The following is an 18,191-nucleotide window of genomic DNA, read 5'->3' on the forward strand; positions in this document are numbered from 1 at the left end:
GGAAGTTGTGTAAAGCCATAATGCTGTAAGTATGCATTCCTGCCGATGTAAGTTCTGCATATTTTCACCACTGAATTTGTGCTTGTTTCAAGGAAACTCTTCAAGTTGATGAAGATGATCGACCTGAGCTTCCTTGGTGGAAATGCAAAAAATGGGCTTTGCACATCTTGGCCAGATTGTTCGAACGGTAAGTGTTTTTTCAGTGGTTTGTAATTTCTAGAGGAACTTTTCTCTCTTTCCCTAACTCTTCCTGAAAATGTTACTCCTAGGTGGTGTTTTGTTTCGCATGTTATCCAGTACTCCTTTATCCCTTTAAGAATTTTTTCTTTTAGAAAACCAATTATTTTTTTCCAATTAAGGGGCCAATTCACCTCTCCTCATCTTTTTGGGTTACATAAGAAGCAGGCGTAGGCCATCTGCCCCTCGAGCCTGCTCCGCCATTCAATGAGATCATGGCTGATCTTTTGTGGACTCAGTTCCACTTTCCGGCCCGAACACCATAACCCTTAATCCCTTTACTCTTCAAAAAACTATCTATCTTTATCTTAAAAACATTTAATGAAGGAGCCTCTACTGCTTCACTGGGCAAGGAATTCCATAGATTCACAACCCTTTGGGTGAAGACGTTCCTCCGTAGCTCAGGTTGTGGGGATGAGACCCATACAGACATGGGGAGAACGTGCAAACTCCACACAGACAGTGACTCGGGGCCGGGATCGGGGCCGGGTTCTCGGCACTGTGAGGCAGCAGTGCTAACTGCTGCGCCACCATGCTGCCCCCATTTGTCCCTTTTTAATGTGCGATTGGATATTGTGTGTTGGCTAGCTTTTGAAGCATGGAATCATTACAGTTGAGCTAATTTTGACCCTGCCCAGTGTCCATGTTTAAGCATTCCCAGCAGGAGTTAGTAGATAGTGACCAAAAGTCAAAATTCTGAGGCGAACCGTACTCATTTACCCATTTCAATAAATGACAACTGAAATATGTTTGTATCTACCAGGTACGGCAGTCCGGGTAATGTTTCCAAAGAATACAATGAATTTGCTGATGTATTCCTCAAGGGTTATGCTGTCAATATCCAGCAGGTATAGTATCATTTCTACGTATTTCCTCTAAGCTCTGGCATTAATGCTATGCTTTTGTCTTTTTTTTTAGCCTTACTGCCTTGACACCTGTGCTTTCTCTTTCAGACAAGTGAGGAGGATTGGATTGTCTAGTATACAGATTTGTCATATTTCCATTACAAATTTACAACTATTGTTTGATTGCAAGTTCACTTCCATAGCATTAGCCATAACATTGCCCAAAACGGCTGTTTTTGGAGTAAAACTGAGTCTGGGATTGAAACTTCCATGTTATTGCTTCACTTTACTACAATTTAATACAAATGTATGTGTGATGTATTAAGTCATGGTTATTGTCGGCAGGTAATCATAGAGATACTGAGTGGCTATAGTAACACTAAAACTGTGCTGCAACATGTTGCATGTAGGTTGTGCATTTCAAATCTTTGTCCTCGATGTTTTTGTAAATGTACATATGTTGGATAGCCTTAACTCAGTATATCTTGTTACAGGTGCTTTTGAAAGTTTTGTATCAATACAAAGAAAAACAATATGTGGCTCCTCGTGTATTGCAGCAAACACTGAACTACATCAACCAGGGTGTTGCTCATGCTGTCACCTGGAAAAATCTAAAACCTCATATTCAGGTGAGGCTACTTGTAATGCTGAGTTAGTTTAGCATGTTTGCCAAGAAAATTATGAGCAGTGTTAAATAGAAGACCCGATGTACCAAATGGCCTGTTTCTGCTCCTACGTCATATGGTCTAACATTTTAAAGAGATGAATTTGTTGCAAGTAAAACAGTTCTGCCTTTCTGTAATTTAGTTGGTTTAACTAAAGGAATGTAAGGAAATATTGCAACTATACAAGGCATTGGTGAGCCTGCACCAGGAGTACTGTGCACCATTTAGGTCCGTTATTTAAAGAAAGATGTAGTGGCATTGGAGGCAGTTCGGAGGAGGTTCACTAAGTTGATTCCAGAGATGAGGGGTTTGTCGCATGAAGAGAGATTGAACAGTTTAGGACTATACTCTAGATTTTAGAAGAATGAGGGGAAATTAAATTGAGGTATGCAAGATCATGAGGTATGGATAAAGTAGACTTAAAGCAGATGCTTGCTCTTGTGGGGTATTATAGAACGAGAGGTCATAGTCTTAGGATAAGAGGTAGAAAATTTAAAACGGCGTTGGGGAGAAACTACTTCTCCCAAAGTGATGTGAATCTGGAATTCGCTACCCCAGAGAGGGTGAATGCTGGAACAGTGAGTAAATTTAAGGAGCAGTTGGACAGATTTTAAATTCGTAATGGGTTGAAAAGGTTATGGAGAACGGGGGGGGGGGGCAGTGGCGATGAGGCCATGATGAGACAGCCATGATGGTATTGAATGGTGGAGCAGGCTCTAGAGGCTAAATTGTCTGCTCCTGCTCCTCATACTAATGTGCTAAGAAATAACTATTCTGTCTGATTTCACCATCCAATTCTTGGTCTGTAGCCCTGTAGGTAACAGCACCTCGAGCATAAATCTGGTGTTCTTGATTAATAAGGGGATTTCCTGGGCAGCACGGTGGCACAGTGGTTAGCACTGTTGCCTCACAGCACTGAGACCTGGGTTCGATCCCGGCCCCGGGTTACTGTCCGAGTGGAGTTTGCACATTCTCCCCATGTCTACATGGGTCTCACCCCAACAGCCCAAGATGTGCAGGGTAGGTGAATTGGCCACACTAAATTCCCCCTTAATTGGAAAAAAAGAATTGGGTACTTAAAAAAAAAAAAAAAAAAATTAAAAAAAAATTTTTTTTAAGGGGATTTCTTCGGGCAGCACGTGGGTTAGCACTGTAGCCTCACAGCGCCGAGGTTCCAGGCTCGATCCCGGCTCTGGGTCACTGTCCGTTTGGAGTTTGCACATTCTCCCCGTGTTTGCGTGGGTTTCGCCCCCACAACCCAAAAATGTGCAAGCTAGGTGGATTGGACACGCTAAATTGCCCCTTAATTGGAAAAAATGAATTGGGTACTCTTTTTAAAAAAAAAAATAAAAAAATAAATAAAAAAAAAATTTAAAAAGGGGATTTCTTGATCAATACGGAAATCCGCTTTATGGGAGAAGGAAGGAGAATGGGGATGAGGAACATATCAGCTAAGATTGAATGGTGGAGCAGACTCAATTGCCCAAGTGGCCTAATTCTCCAATATCTTATGGTTATTAGAATCTGCTCCGAACTCTTCAGTTATGTTTATGCAAGTTGCATAACCTGTGATCTTATCATTTGACCTAAACCCAGACTACTCAATAGAACTACCTGCTTCATTACCCATTTTGGAGCTGTTGGCACCGTGCAAATGTTCTGCTCTGTGGACACTGGTTGCCATCAGATGCTTCACCTGAATGTGTCAAGAGCGATTACTAGTCAGATTTTTTTAACTGGTTGGTTAAATGCAGCTGAGCCCGGATATATTTTTATCTTGGCAATGGATGTTTTTCACTGATTCTTAACTAATGTGGAATTGTACAACACAGGTCGGAAGTTAAACAGGAATGAAAAGTTGGACTGCTATGTCTTCCTTTCTGTCCCCACCCCCATAATATCCCACCCAGCAACAGTGATACTAATTGTTGTTTTTGTATTATCAGCTAATTTGGTAACGTCTGAGAATTACTCCGGTCCCCATGGCTTTTGTCAGTCAAGTAATTGAGAAGCTTTGGGAAAATTTAATTTCGATTGAACTCCATCACATTTTGTGTATAATGATACATGCTGCTCGGTGACATCATCTGAAGGCACAGTGTTGGTTTGTACATGGACACGGACAACACAGCTCTACTCACTGCCACCTTTCTCTACTCTTCCCCTGTTGCTAAATTATCAGACTAGTTATTCACCATCTTGTACTGGTTAAGCAGAAACACCGCCCAATTAAATATGGCGAAGACTGAAGCTATTATTTTTTGCTCCCAACTCCAAATGTTATTCCTTTGCTGGTAGCTCCATCCCTTCACCCGGAGACAATGAGATAGGAACATGGGAGCAGAATGCGGCCATTTAACTTGCCGAGCATGCTTTGCCATTCAATATGATTGTAGCTGATCATTCACTTCCATGCTCTTTTCCCCATATCTCTTTATGTCATTGGTATTGAGAAATCTGTGAGTTTCTGCTTTAAGCATACTCGATGACTTGAACTTTCATACCAAGGAAAACCTCAACTTCCTCTACGCTGTCTATCTCTCTAAATATTTTGTAGGCTTCAATGAGATCAGCTCATTTTTTCGAGCTCTGGAGAATACAGGCCAGGTGTCCCCAATTTCTCTTCATAGAAAAGTCCCGCCATCCCAGGAATAAGTCTGGTGAACATTCATTGCACTTTCTTTGGCAATAATTCCAGTGGTAAGAGGACAACTAATGTATGGCTAACCGGTCTTCAGTTCCCTGTTTTTTCTCTCCCTCAACAGTGGGCTGACATTTTCTACCTTCAAATCTGCTGGAAACATTCTTGAACCTATAGAATTTTGGAAGATGATCACCAATGCATTCACTATCTCCTTGGCTGTTTCTCTCAACACTCTGGGATGTAGAATATCAGGTCCAGGGGACTTATCAACCTTAAGATTCATTAGTTTCTCCAATGCAACCTTCTTGGAAATACTAATTTACTTCAATTCCTCAATTTCCCCAGCCCTTTGGATCTCTAATTCTGGCAGATTTCTTGTATTTTTCCTCAGTGAAGACGGACATAAAGTAATCATTTAGCTTTTGCCATTCCTCTATTCTCCATTATAAATTCTCCTCACTATGCCTGGAAGGGGTTCACGTTTGTTTTCGCAAAATGTTTCCTTTTTTGCATGGCTTTATTTTTTGTTAGTTTACATGTTAGTTTGCATGCATATTCTATCCTGCCTTTATCGGTTTCTTCGTCTTTGCTGTATGCTAAATATGCTCCCAATATTCAAGTTTACTATTTCGAACAATTTTCCTTTAGCAATTAGCCTTTTTCTTTCATCTTGTACAATCCTTAACTTCCCTTGTTGGTCCTGGTTGACTGACATTTGTTTTCAGTTTTTGTGCCTTGAAGAATATTTGCTGTAAACTAAATAATAATTCCTTGGAGATTATCCATTGTCTGTGTACCATCATACCTTTTTATTTCCCCAATTCACCTCAGCCAAATTGCCCCTCGCACCTTCACAATGGTAGCACACTGGGTAGCACAGTTGCTTCACAGCTCCAGGGTCCCAGGTTCGATTCTCGACTTGGGTCACTGTCTGTGTGGAGTCTGCATGTTCTCCCCGTGTCTGCGTGGGTTTCCTCCGGGTGCTCCGGTTTCCTCCCACATTCCAGAGATGTACAGGTTAGATGGATTGGCCATGCAAAAATTGCCCTTGGGTTAGGTAGGGTTGCTGGGTTACAGGGAAAGGGTGGAAGTATGGGCTTAAATAGGGTTGCTGGGTTACAGGGAAAAGGTGGAAGTGTGGGCTTAAATCGGGTGCTCTTTCCAAGAGCCGGTACAGACTCGATGGGCCAAATGGCCTCCTTCTGTACTGTAAATTCTATGATTCTATCAATTTCCTTTGTTCAAATTTTAACACCCCAGCTTCAGATTGAACCACCTCACTGAAAATTCCATCATATCGTGGTCACCTATCCCTAATGGTTCTTTTATAAGAAGAGTATTAATTACATTATACTATCTCTTCAGATAGAAATTAACACTTAAGCCAATCTGTTTGCTACTTTAGTGTTATGTTTGATCCCGAGATGAACTTCCAACAGCCGTGCTTATGCCATTGCTAAGACTTGGTAATATCATACAACTTTGCCTCTAGCTCAGCTCATCTGTTGAGGAAACCTTCATTCATGCCTTTGCTACCTCGAGACTCTGCTATTCCAATGCACTCCTGTCTGATCGCCCACATTTTACCCTCCATACAGTTGAGATAATCTAGAACACTGCTGTCCATATTGTGAAATATCATTGTTGTTGTTTACAGCACAGAAGGAGGCCTTCAGCCCATCGTGTCTGCACCGGCTCCCAAAAGAGCAACCCAGCTAGTCCTAATCTCCAGCCCTAGCTCCGTATCCCTCTCAATTAATCACTTTCAAATATGTATCCAGCTCTCTTTTGAAACCTCCTATGGAATCCGTCTCCACCACTCCCAGGCAGCACATTCTAAATCCCAACAATCGTTGAGTAAAGATGTTTCTCCTCATCTTACTCTTAGCTCGCTTCCTGACTATCCTGAAATTGTGACTGGGAGTCACTGATATACCAACTAGTGGAAACAGAATATCCTCCTGTCAAAATTGTTCATAATTTTGAACACCTCAATAAGGCCACCTCTTAATCTTCTCTGCTCCAAGGAAAACCAGCCCAATGAGAACAAGCCCAATTTCTCCAATCTTTCTTTGTATTTAAAATTCCTCATTCCTGGTATCATTACAATAAATACCCTCCACTCTCTCTAGGGCTTTAACATCCTTCCTTAAATAAGGTGCCCAGTACTGAACACACCACTCCAAATATGGTCTGACCAATAATTTGCAGCATCACTTCCTTGCTTTTATACTCTATCCTCTATTTATCCAAGAATGCTGTAAGCCTTCTTAACAATTCTTTCAACTTGCCTGGCCATCTTCAGAGAATTATGCACTTGACTCCTGAGGTCCCTCTGCTCCTATACTCCCCTCAAAGTTGTGCCATCGAGCTTATATTGTCGTCTCATGAAGTCGCTCAGCATCATCCTCACAATTCACTATTCTCCCTAGCTTAGTATCATCTGCAAATTTTGAGATTTTGCCCTCAATACCCATCTCTAAATCATTTATATAAATCAGAAAAAGCAAGGGTCCCAAAATTGAGCCCTGGGGAACACCACTTTCAACTCCTCTCCAGTCTGAGAAATGCCCATCTATAACTACCCTCCATTTCCTATCTCTTAGCCAACTTCTAATTCACGCTGCCAAGGACCCATCAATCCCAAACATTTTTAATTTGCTAATCAACCTGCTATGTGGCATGGTATCAAATGCTTTCTGAAAGTCCAAATATACAATATCCATGGCACCTCCTACATCCAATGCCTGTGTCACCTCATCAACAACTCAGTTACATTTGTCAGACAATATCTGCCCTTGACAAAGCCATGTTGACTGTCTAGTATTAACTTATTTTTCTCTAAGTGTATATTTATCTCTCATCCCGTATTTTGGCCTCTGTCAGTTTTCACACCATTGATGTCAAGCTGATAGGTCTGTAGTTTCCTGGGTTATCCTTTTTTGCCCCTTTCTTAAACAACGGCATCACATTTGTAATTCTCCTGTCCCCCGGGACTAATCCTGTGTTCAGAGAGGCCTGGAAAATTTCTGTTCACGGCCCTGCAATGTGGTGCCTTAACTCTCAGCAATCTCGGATGCATCCCATCTGGACTTGCCGACTTCTCTCCTTGGAGTGGTGCCAGCCCTTTTAGCACCTTTTCTTTATATACCTCTATACTATTCCAGTTGCTCAAGACCCACATTTTCAACTGGGCCACTGTCACCAACTTTTAATTTGGCAAATACAGAAGCAAAGTACTCATTTAGCACCACTGCCATACCCTCTGCCTCAGTGAGCAGTTTATCCTGCTTGTCCCTTATGGACCCTACTCTATCCTTCACAAATCTTTTATGTTTGAAGAACATTTTGCTGTTTGTTTTAGCACAGCCTGTCATCCTTTCCTCCTGCTTCCTCTTAGCCTTCCTTATACCACCCTTAGCCTCTCTCTTGCATTTGAGATACTCTTCCTGATTTCTATTGCTATTATTATTCCGGCAAGTATCATACACCTCGTTTTTCTTATTTTATCATCAATATCCTTAGTCATTCAGGTACTCTAGCTTTGGATACTCCGTATTTATTTTTCATGGGTACGTACCTAGCTTGCACCCTATTCATCTCTCCTTTGAAAATCTCCCATTTTTCATTCATTGTTTTAGCCACCAAAATGTGCTTCCAATCAACCTGCTCCAGTTCATCTTTTAGACCCCTAAAATTTGTCCTTTTCTAGTCTGGGATCTTAATCCGTGACAGATTTTTATCCTTTTCCAATTTAACATTGAATCATATTATATTATGATCGCTATTTCCCCAAATGTTGCCCCACGCTGACGTACTGCACCTGCCCTACCTAATTTCCTAGGACCTGATCCAGCACATCTTGCTCCCTGGTAGGACTGGAAATGTGCTGTTGCGAAAAGTTCTCCTGCATACACTGCAGGAATTTCTCCCCTTCTCTGCCACGCACTCCACCCTTTTCCCAGTCTACCTTAGGTTAATTGAAATCCCCAACTATCGTAACTCCACTTGCCCTGCCGGTTTCCATAATCATGTGCTCACAAGTGCTCTGTTCCACTTCCTCCGCACTATTTGGAGGGCTATGGTAAATACTAAAGGTCACCGCTCCCTTCCTGTTTCTCACCTCCAACCATATAGATTCTAATTCAGGAACTGCATCTCGTTCAAAGGCTATGATGCCATATTTGACCAAGACTGCTATGCCACTCCCTTTTTACCCCCCTTGTTTCTACTAAAATCTGAAACTCTGGATGTTAGGTATCCAATCCTGTTCTGGCTTGAACCACTTTTCTGTCAATGCTACTATGCCATATGCCTCTAGAGCAATTTCTGCTTCCGGTCCCCCAATTTGTTTTCACTATACTCCATCCATTTACATACATACAATTTAACCCTGCCAGAATTTCTTTCTTGCCCTTTGGGAGGCGACCATTTCTTTGTTCAGCCTTGCCTCACTTTTCCCTGTTCCCCATCTTCTCTCTTTTGCCCTCACTGGTACTTCTAAAGCTAGGCCCATTAGTCAACCCACCCTGCTGCATTACAAGATTAAATCTCCCCCCACAACCCTATTTACACTCTCAGCCAGGAGATTGGTTGCATTTCGGCTCAGGTGAAGTCTATCTTTTGTAAATAGCTTTCTCCTTTCCAAAACTGATCCCAATGTCCCAAAAATGTAAACCCCTCCCTTCTACACCATCCCTTAAGCCATGCATTTATGTCCCTGATCTGCCGTTGCCTAAATGGTGAAGCACGTGGCACAGGTAGTATATCTGAGATTACTATCCTGGAATTCCTACGTTTCAACTTACTCCCTAACTCCTGAAACTGGCCCTGCTAGACCTCAAAACTGTCCCTCCCTATGTTGTTGGTTTCCACATGAACCATAACCTCTGGTGTTTACTCTCCCTTTCCAGACGTTTGTCCAGCCGATCTGTTTTGGCCCGAACCCTTGCACCCAGGAGGCAACAGACCATACAGGACTCTCAATCCTGGCTGCAAACTAGACTGTCTATCCCTCGAACTATTGATCCATGACTACCACCTTTCTAATCTGCCTACCAGCCTCCCTCTCTTTTCCTAGAATAGCCTCCGGCACCATGGTACTATGGTTTCCCCTCGAGTCATCTATGCCTGATTCAGTTGTGTTGCTCACTTCACCGGCATCTAAAATTTCATACCTGTTTGACAACTCCAAGGGGCCCTGGGTTTCCTGAACATGCTGTTTCTTTTCGATGAATGGTCACTCTCCTGCCTCCCCTACACTCCTCCTTGCCTGCCTATCACAATGTTGACTGACCACCCTCTGGTACAACTGTTCCAGAAACACCTCTCCCTCCTTTATTTTTTTTAGAAAACATTTTATTGAAGCATTTATAATTTTATCATTTAAACATTCTAAGCAACAGAGTGGTCCGACGCACGCAACAACATCAATAACATACCCAACTCCCCGCCCCGCCCTACCTCCTGACTGCCTGTATATTAGATTCCCTATTCTTATTCTACAACGCCATGCCTCCCTTTTCCTCCATCCCCCCTTCTGCTGACGGTCAGTTTTCCTTGAAGAAGTCAATTAACAGCTGCTACCCCTGAATTGAACCTCTTACGGCGAACTTAATCTTCTCCAGCCTGAGAAACCCTGCCATGTCACTGACCCACACCCCTGACTTTGGAGGCTCCGAGTCCCTCCATCCCAGTAAAATCCATCTCCGGGCCCACCAGGGAGGCAAAGTCCAAAACTTCAGCTTCTCTCTCCTGGGCCCCCGGATCCTCCAACATCCCAAATATTGCCATTCCTGGACTCTGAGTAACCCTCCCTTTCAGGACCTCTGACATGACTTCCGCAAATCCCTGCCAGAATCCCCTCCCCTTTGGACACGCCCAAAACATGTGTATGTGATTCCCCCACATTGCCCACACTTGTCCTCCACCTCCTCAAAAAACCTACTCATCTGGGCCATAGTCATATGAGCCCTGTGGGCCACCTTGAACTGGATCAAGCTAAGCCTGGCACACGACGAGGATGACTCCTCGAGGCCTTTTCCCATAGTCCGACTTCCAACTCCCAACTCTTCCTCCCACTTCCTCTTCACCTCCCGAATTGGGACCCCTTCCCACTCCATCAATTCCTTATATATTTCCGAGACCTTCACCTACCCAACCCCTGTTTTTGACATCACCTTATCCTGCAGTCCCCTTGGAGAGAGGCGAGGGAAGCTTGGAACCTGCCTCCGGACAAAGTCCTGTACCTGTAGGTACCGAAATCCGTTCCCACCCGGCAACTCAATCTCCTCCTCTAATCTCTCCAGGCTCGGAAAACCCTCTTTAATGAAGAGATCACCAAATCTCTCAATCCCTGCCCGCTGCCATCTCTTAAAGCCCCCGTCCAGCCCTCGCGGAACAAAATGGTGGTTGTCACAGACCGGTGACCACACCGGTGCTCCCTCCAGTCTCATGTGTTGCCTCCACCCTCAGGGCTGCCACTACCACTGGGCTTGTAGAGTACCAAGCCGGCAAGAACGGCAGAGCTCTCCAAAACAAAGCCTCCAAACTCATACCCTTACAGGATGCTGCCTCCACTCGCTCCCACGCCGACACCTCCCCCACTACCCACTTCCTAACCATCGTTATATTCGCTGCCCAGTAATAATGAATAAAATTCAGAAGGGCCAAGCCCCCACCTCCCGCGCCCCTGTTCCAAAAGGACCGTCCTCACCCTCGGGGGGTGGGGGGGGGGGCTTACAAGCCCATATGAAACCTGAGATCACCGCTTTAGTTTTCCTGAAAAATGCCTTAAGGATAAAAATTGGAAGACATTGAAACACAAATGGCAATCTCAGGAGGACAGTCTGTACCCTCCCCACCAGTGACAGCGGGAGCATGTCCCACCTGCGGAAGTCCCCTTTCAGTTGCTCAACCGCAACCCAAATGTAACTTATGGAGTTGATCCCAGTCCCTTGTCATCTTGAATCCCCAGGTACCTAAAATTCCTTCCCACCACTTTAAACGGTAATTCCGTCGGTCTCCTCTCCTGCCCCCGTGCCTGGATCACGAACAGCTCACTCTTACCCATGTTTAATTTGTAGCCCGAGAATCGACCAAATTCCTCCAATATCTCCATAATCCCAGCCATTCCCCCCAATGGGTCTGTTATGTAAAGGGGCAAGTCGTCCGCGTAGAGTGAAACCCTGTGCTCCCCCCCCCCCCCCCCACCACCACCAGATGTTCGATGATCTAAACACCATTGCCAAGGGCTCTATGGCCAGGGCAAACAGTAGGGGGGAGAATGGACACCCCTGTCATGTCCCACTGCACAAACTAAAATATTCTGTCCGGACCCGGTTGGTCCTTAGATTCGCTACCAGTGCCTGATATCACAGCTGGACCCAGTCAACGAATCCATGCCCGAACCCAAACCTTCCTCGGTGACCCACAAGTACTTCCACTCCACCCGATCAAAGACCTTTTCTGCATCCATGGCTACCACCACCTCGACCTTGCGCCCCTCCGCTGGCATCATAATCACATTTAAGAGCCTTCTAATGTTGGACGTCAGGTCATGTCCCTTCACAAAACCCCGTCTGGTCCTCCCCTATCACCTCCGTGACACAGTCCTCTATGCGCGTGGCCAAGATCTTTGCCAGCAATTTCGCATCCACATTTAAAAGGGAGATCGGCCTATACGATCCACAGTTCTCTGGATCCTTATCCCGTTTACCCCTCCCTCTTCTATGATGTGCAGCGAAGAGAGTCACTGATCCAAATCAGCCACATGTTGTTCAAGGACTAGTCACCTCTGGCACTTCTTGCAGATATATCTCATGGAGTCCTGTTGATCCAAAGCCTTCTTTACTGATCAAGTAATGCACACAGCTGAGGCTCTGCTGTTTTTAAGTCACAATTATCAAACAGCCTCTCTTTTTTTTGGTTTGAGATGGGGAGGATGGAAACGCGACAGCAATGTAATATTTGGTGCTTTGCTATTCTTTGACATTGATCCTCTGTGATCCTCTTCTCTGTTGTAGTGCGCAAGTCGACTTCTCCCAGAATCCTCCTCGGTCACCTCTCACTACCACCCTATGTTGGGTGCCCTTCCTCCTGTTGAGCACTGGGTCCTCTTCCGCGATTCCCTTCTCAGTTGCAAGTCCTGTTTCCTTTTCATCCCTGTGCTTACTGACACACATTGTCTCCTGGTCAAGAAACATCTTGACTTTAAAATTCTCCTTGATTTTGGCTGTCTCCATGGCCTTGCCTCTCTCCATCTCTAATCTATCTCCTCCAGTTCCACTACCCTCCAAGATGTTTGTGCTTCTTGATTTCCGGTCGCTTGCATGTTGCCAATTTGAATTGCTGCACCATATGCCTCGGCTCCAAGCTCTGTAATGTGTCTACACCTCTTGGTCCTTCTTTACGACACGTTTCTTGAAAGTTGCTTCTTTGACCAAGCTTTTGGTCAAAAAGCTCCTTCTGTGACTTGGTGTCTTTCTTTGTTTTACAATGCTGCTGTGAAGAGCCTTGGGTACTTTTTTGTTAAAGGTGCTGTATAAGTGCAGGGTATTGTAAATTGAGAAGGCTAGAGGTTCTGAGAGGCAAATTTTATTTTTTGGGTTCAGGGGAAAAGTTGGAGTGGAGGTGATGTCCTCAAAAATAAGTGAATTAATGAAGTTGGTGATAGCTATCCCAAATCAAATCTCTTTAAGATTGAGGCAAATTAGTTCATTTTGATGGATTATTAGCATGAACAAATTTTGTTTGCCTTTGTAGGGCATTATCCAAGATGTTGTCTTCCCCTTGATGTGCTACACAGATGCAGATGAGGAGCTCTGGCAGGAAGATCCGTACGAGTATATTCGTATGAAATTTGGTAAGTGATGTTATTTTGGGTTGCAGGTGGAATTGTTTATTTAAAAACAGCACATTAATTTATAACAAAATATGCAACAACCTTATTAAAAAGAAATTTAAAATATAAATAAAAATCCATCCTTGACTTGCCAAATCTCTGCGAGTAGGCTTTGATCATTCTAGCAAAAAGCTCGTGCCAACATGGTAGGCTCTGAACCTCTTGTTCTTTCTCCCTTCCCCCTTCTGTATTAATTCCTTGGGGTGGTATTATTCCACGTATACTGTATTGTCCTTGAATATTTTATTCAAATATGCACTGTTCGTGTTGAACATAGACAATGGGTGGCAGCAAGTTTTTATCCAATCTGAGGATTGCCGCTGTATCTAGTCCAACTAGCCACAAGGTTATTTATAGCAGGAATTATTAGGTGTAGATTTTTAAGAGCTGGAGTGAGGAATCTGGGGCGTCATTCTCCGACCCCCTGCCGGGTCGGAGAATGGGCGTTGGCCGCCGTGAATCCCGCCCCCGCCGAAGTCTCCGCTCCCGGAGATTGGGCGGGGGCGGGAATCCGGCCGCGCCGGTTGGCAGGACCCCCCGCTGGATTCTCCGGCCCGGATGGGCCGAAGTCCCGCCCAGGAATTGCCTGCCCCGCCGACGTAAATCAAACCTGGTATTTACCGGCGGGACCAGGCGGCGTGGGCGGGCTCCGGGGTCCTGGGGGGGGGGCGCGGGGCGATCTGACCCCGGGGGGGTGCCCCCAAGGTGGCCTGGCCCGCGATCGGGGCCCACCGATCCGTGGGCGGGCCTGTGCCGTGGGGGCACTCTTTCCCTTCCGTCTCCGCCACGGCCTCCACCATGGCGGAGGCGGAAGAGACTCTCCCCACTGCGCATGCGCGGGAAACTTTCAGCGGCCGCTGACGCTCCCGTGCATGCGCGGGGAAACTGACAGCGGCCGCTGACGCTCCCGCGCATGCGCCGCATTTCCGCGCCAGCTGGCGGGGCAACAAACGCCATTTCCGCCAGCTGGCGGGGCGGAAATCCCTCCGGCGTCGGCCTAGCCCCTCAATGTTGGGGCTAGGCCGCCAAAGATGCGGAGACTTCCGCACCTTTTTGCCGGCGCGATGCCCGTCTGATTGGCGCCGGCTTTGGCGCCAGTCGGCGGGCATCCCGCCGTTGGGGGAGAATTTCGCCACTGATTTTTTTCTTCTTCTATCACCTCCCCCCCCCCCCCCCCATTAGATTCCCTTGGATTATTTAATCCACAGTAGCAATTACCAATCAATGGTAAAATTGTTCAGCTGAAGTGTTGATAAATTAGCTAATAATTTATTGTGATTGTGTGTTAGCTACCACATAAATTTCCTAAATGTTGGTTTTGTATTGAACCATGTGATTTAATTTTCTTTCACAGGATGTGGGCATTGCTGGCTAGTCCAGCATTCATTGTCCATCCCTAATTGCTTTTGACGGTGGTGTGGAGCCGCCACCTTCAACCACTGCATTATATGTGGCATAGATACACCTAGAGTGTTGTTGAGTCTGCCTTGCCTGTGTCCTTCCAGTTGGTAGAGGTCACAAGTTTGAAAGGTGCTGCTAAGAAGGCTTGGCAAGGTCCTACAGTGCATTTTGTACAGGGCACAGTGAGAACAGGGTGAGCTTCTGTCGTGGAGGAAGTGAATGCTGAAGGTAGTGGATGGGGTGCTAATCATGTGGGCTGCTTTGCCCTGAACACAGTTGAGTTCTTGAGTGTTGTTGGGGTTGTACTCATCCAAGCAAATGCAAATGGAGAGTATTCCATCAATCTCCTGATATGCACCTTGTAGATGGTGGACAGGCTTTGGGGAGTCGGGTGGTGAGTTACTCACAACAGGATTCACAGTCTCTGACCTGCTTCTGTAGCCTCTGTATTTATATGGTGGGTTCAGATTCTGGTGAGTGGTACCCATTCCCAGATAGTTGATAGTGAGCGATTGAATGTCACGGGGGTTGGTCAGATGAAAAAAAATATATATGAAAATCGCTTATTGTCACAAGTAGGCTTCAAATGAAGTTACTGTGAAAAGCCCCTAGTCGCCACATTCTGGCGCCTGTTCGGGGAGGCTGTTACGGGAATTGAATCGTGCTGCTGGCCTGCTTAGGTCTGCTTTCAAAGCCAGCGATTTAGCCCTGTGCTAAACAGCCCCTTATTCTCCCTTATTGGAGATGGTCCTGAACTGATACTTGTTACTTGCCACTTAAACAGCCGAAGGCTGAATGTTGTTCAAGTCTTGTTGCATATGACCCAACTCCTTCAGTATCGAGTCGTCACGAATGTTACTGAACATTGCACAATCAGGAGTGAACATCCTCCTTTCTGACCTTATGATGGAGGGAGGTCATGGCTAACATAGTTAGAGATAGTTGGATCTTGGACATTACCCTGGGGAACACCGGCAGCAATGTACTGGGACTGAGATGATTGACCTCCAACAGGCACAACCATCTTATGCTTGTTACGTGAATTGGACATTCCGAATTCTCCCTCGGCACTTTCTCCTGGACCGATTTCTCTCGGTCATTCACCTTTGCCTTCACTGACTTGTTCGCTTCAGCCATCATAGACATCGCTGCTTCCAGTGAGGCAATCCAATTACTGTGGCTCGAAAGGGCCACTTCCATATCTTTTATCGTGGTATTTGAAGTTGTATAGGTGAACTTTGACTCATATGATTAACTATTAAATATTATCTTTAATAAATCTGAAAAAGAAAGCAAAGATATATCAATTATAAGGGTGTTGCAATTGAGTTTGAATTTGGGTCATCTGGTAATGGCTTTTGAGATATCTTGAGGTTGAATTTTATTGGGGAAATCAGTGCTAATTTGATTTAAAAATAACTATTTAAAGATGAACTTGCGCTTGGGGATTTAATCATCACTATTTATAAAAGTTAATTCCTGGGTTTTATGTATAGATGTGTTTGAAGACTTCATCTCTCCAACAACAGCAGCTCAGACGTTATTATACACAGCCTGTAGTAAGAGAAAAGAAGTGAGTATTTCACTGATTTTTGGATGTTACGATAAGCCAAGCTTTTGTTCTAGAGCTTACAAATGTCCAACAAAATGCTATCATTATTTGCTTGCTCCTAATTTAAAAATACTACTGTGGATCTTTTTCTGCTGGCATAGATCTTGGTCATGGACTGTGTGCGCAAAATGTGTGCTGTTTTCTAGTACTGCAGCTCGATACTGTTGGTCATAGGGGAACTTGAGATAATGAAATGGTCTTGCAGTGTTGTACGGTCATCTCAATAGTGTTCAGTCTCCAATTCAATCGACTAAGAAGTTATGATCATTAATATACTCTAATTGTGTTTTCGGGTGATATAAGTGCAAGGGCGTGTTCAAATTTTTTTGCTCAGCCACACATGCAAGGGGCTAACTTGTGGCCAGCACAGGAATGTTAGAGGAAACATTGACCACCTAAATGTTTTGTTGGCCTTTCAGGTATTCTGCATGTTCAGTAATGGGCCTTGTTTGGATAGATGTAGAAAGTAAAATGTTTGTAACTACATTTTGTTAAACTTGAGAGAGGTTAAGTGGGTAGTGGGGGAGGGGTCAGTGTGGGAGCGGTTAATGGCAGACTCATGTAATGGTACATGTTTGGGGCATTGGTAATGGCTCTTTTGCTGTTCTCACCGGCCCGGTACTCCACAAGCCCGATGGTAGTGGTGGCCCTGAGAGTTTGGGGGCAGTGGCGGAAGCATATGGGAGTGGAGGGAGTGTCGGTGTGGGCTCCAATTTGTGGTAATCACCGGTTTGTGCCGGGGAGGTTAGGTGGGAGGGTTTCGGAGGTGGCAGAGAGCAGGTATTGAGAGACTGGGAGATCTGTTTCTTGATGGGAGCACTCCCTATTTGGAGGATCTGGAAGAGGAGTTTGAATTGCCGGGAGGGAATGGTTTCGTTATCTGCAGGTGAGGGATTTTGTGCAAAGGCAGGTTTCAACCTTTCCCCTTCTACCGCCACAGGGTATACAGGACAAGGTAGTTTCTAGAACGGGAAGGAATCGGAAATCTATAAAGAACTTGTGGAGTGGGAGGAAACCCAGATGGTGAGCTAAAGCGTAAGTGGGAAGATGCGTTGGGAAAGGTGTTAGAGGCGGGTCTGTGGGAGAATGCCCTGAACAGAGTCAACACGTCCTCATCATGTGCCAGGCTCGGCCTGATGCAATTCAACGTGGTTCACCGGGCACACATGACGGTGGCCCGGATGAGCAGGTGTTTTGGGGTGGAGGACAGGTGTTTGAGGTGTGCAGGAGGGTCCGCAAATAATGTCCACATATTTTGGGCATTCACGAAGCTTAGGGGATTCTGGCAGGGATTTGTGGATGTCATGCCCACGGTATTAAAAATTAGGGTGGCGCCGAGTCCAGAGGTGGCGATTTCTGGAGTGTCGGAAGACTCGGGAGTCCAGGTTGCGAGAGAGGCTGACATTTTGGCTGTTGCCTCTTTGGTAGCCCGGAGACAGATCTTATTAGCGTGGAGGGACTCGGAGCCCTTGAAATCGGGGATATGGGTTAGCGACATGGCTGGGTTTCTCATGCTTAAGAAAATTAAGTTCGCCCTGAGAGGATCAATGTTGGGGTTCGTTCAGATTAGGCAGCCGTTTATCGACTTCTTCGGGGGAAACTAAACTGTTAGCAGATTCAATAAGGGAGGGGGGTAGGTTAATTTAGGTTAGGTGGGAACAGTGCGAAGAGGTGGACGGGGGTGTTATGCACTTAATTAGGTTTACATTTGTATTTGTATCTTTTGTTAAAACCATAAATGCCTTAATAAAATGTTGGTTAAGAAAAAATTTGAGAGGGGTTAGGGCATCCGCAATGAAAGGTATTCCCCATTCATACGTTTTTCTCTTTCAATTTTAAGCATAGTAATCAACATTTTGATGTTGCAAATTGTGAGTAAACAATT

The 18,191-nt window shown here is 45.1% G+C and overlaps 1 protein-coding gene across 3 annotated transcripts in view; it reads left to right on the forward strand.

Annotated features, from left to right (window-relative positions):
* Window positions 1-18,191, forward strand: part of ipo7 (importin 7) — a 111,793-nt gene that overhangs the window by 55,573 nt on the left and 38,029 nt on the right. For all 3 annotated transcript variants that reach the window (XM_072466515.1, XM_072466516.1, XM_072466517.1), the window contains exons 7-11: window positions 93-187; window positions 1,001-1,085; window positions 1,577-1,711; window positions 13,155-13,254; window positions 16,191-16,267. In XM_072466515.1, the coding sequence (XP_072322616.1) occupies window positions 93-187; window positions 1,001-1,085; window positions 1,577-1,711; window positions 13,155-13,254; window positions 16,191-16,267 (492 nt within the window). The remainder of the gene's footprint in view (window positions 1-92; window positions 188-1,000; window positions 1,086-1,576; window positions 1,712-13,154; window positions 13,255-16,190; window positions 16,268-18,191) is intronic.

Source organism: Scyliorhinus torazame, chromosome 10 (genome assembly GCF_047496885.1).
Source record: "Scyliorhinus torazame isolate Kashiwa2021f chromosome 10, sScyTor2.1, whole genome shotgun sequence".
Taxonomy (NCBI): domain Eukaryota; kingdom Metazoa; phylum Chordata; class Chondrichthyes; order Carcharhiniformes; family Scyliorhinidae; genus Scyliorhinus; species Scyliorhinus torazame.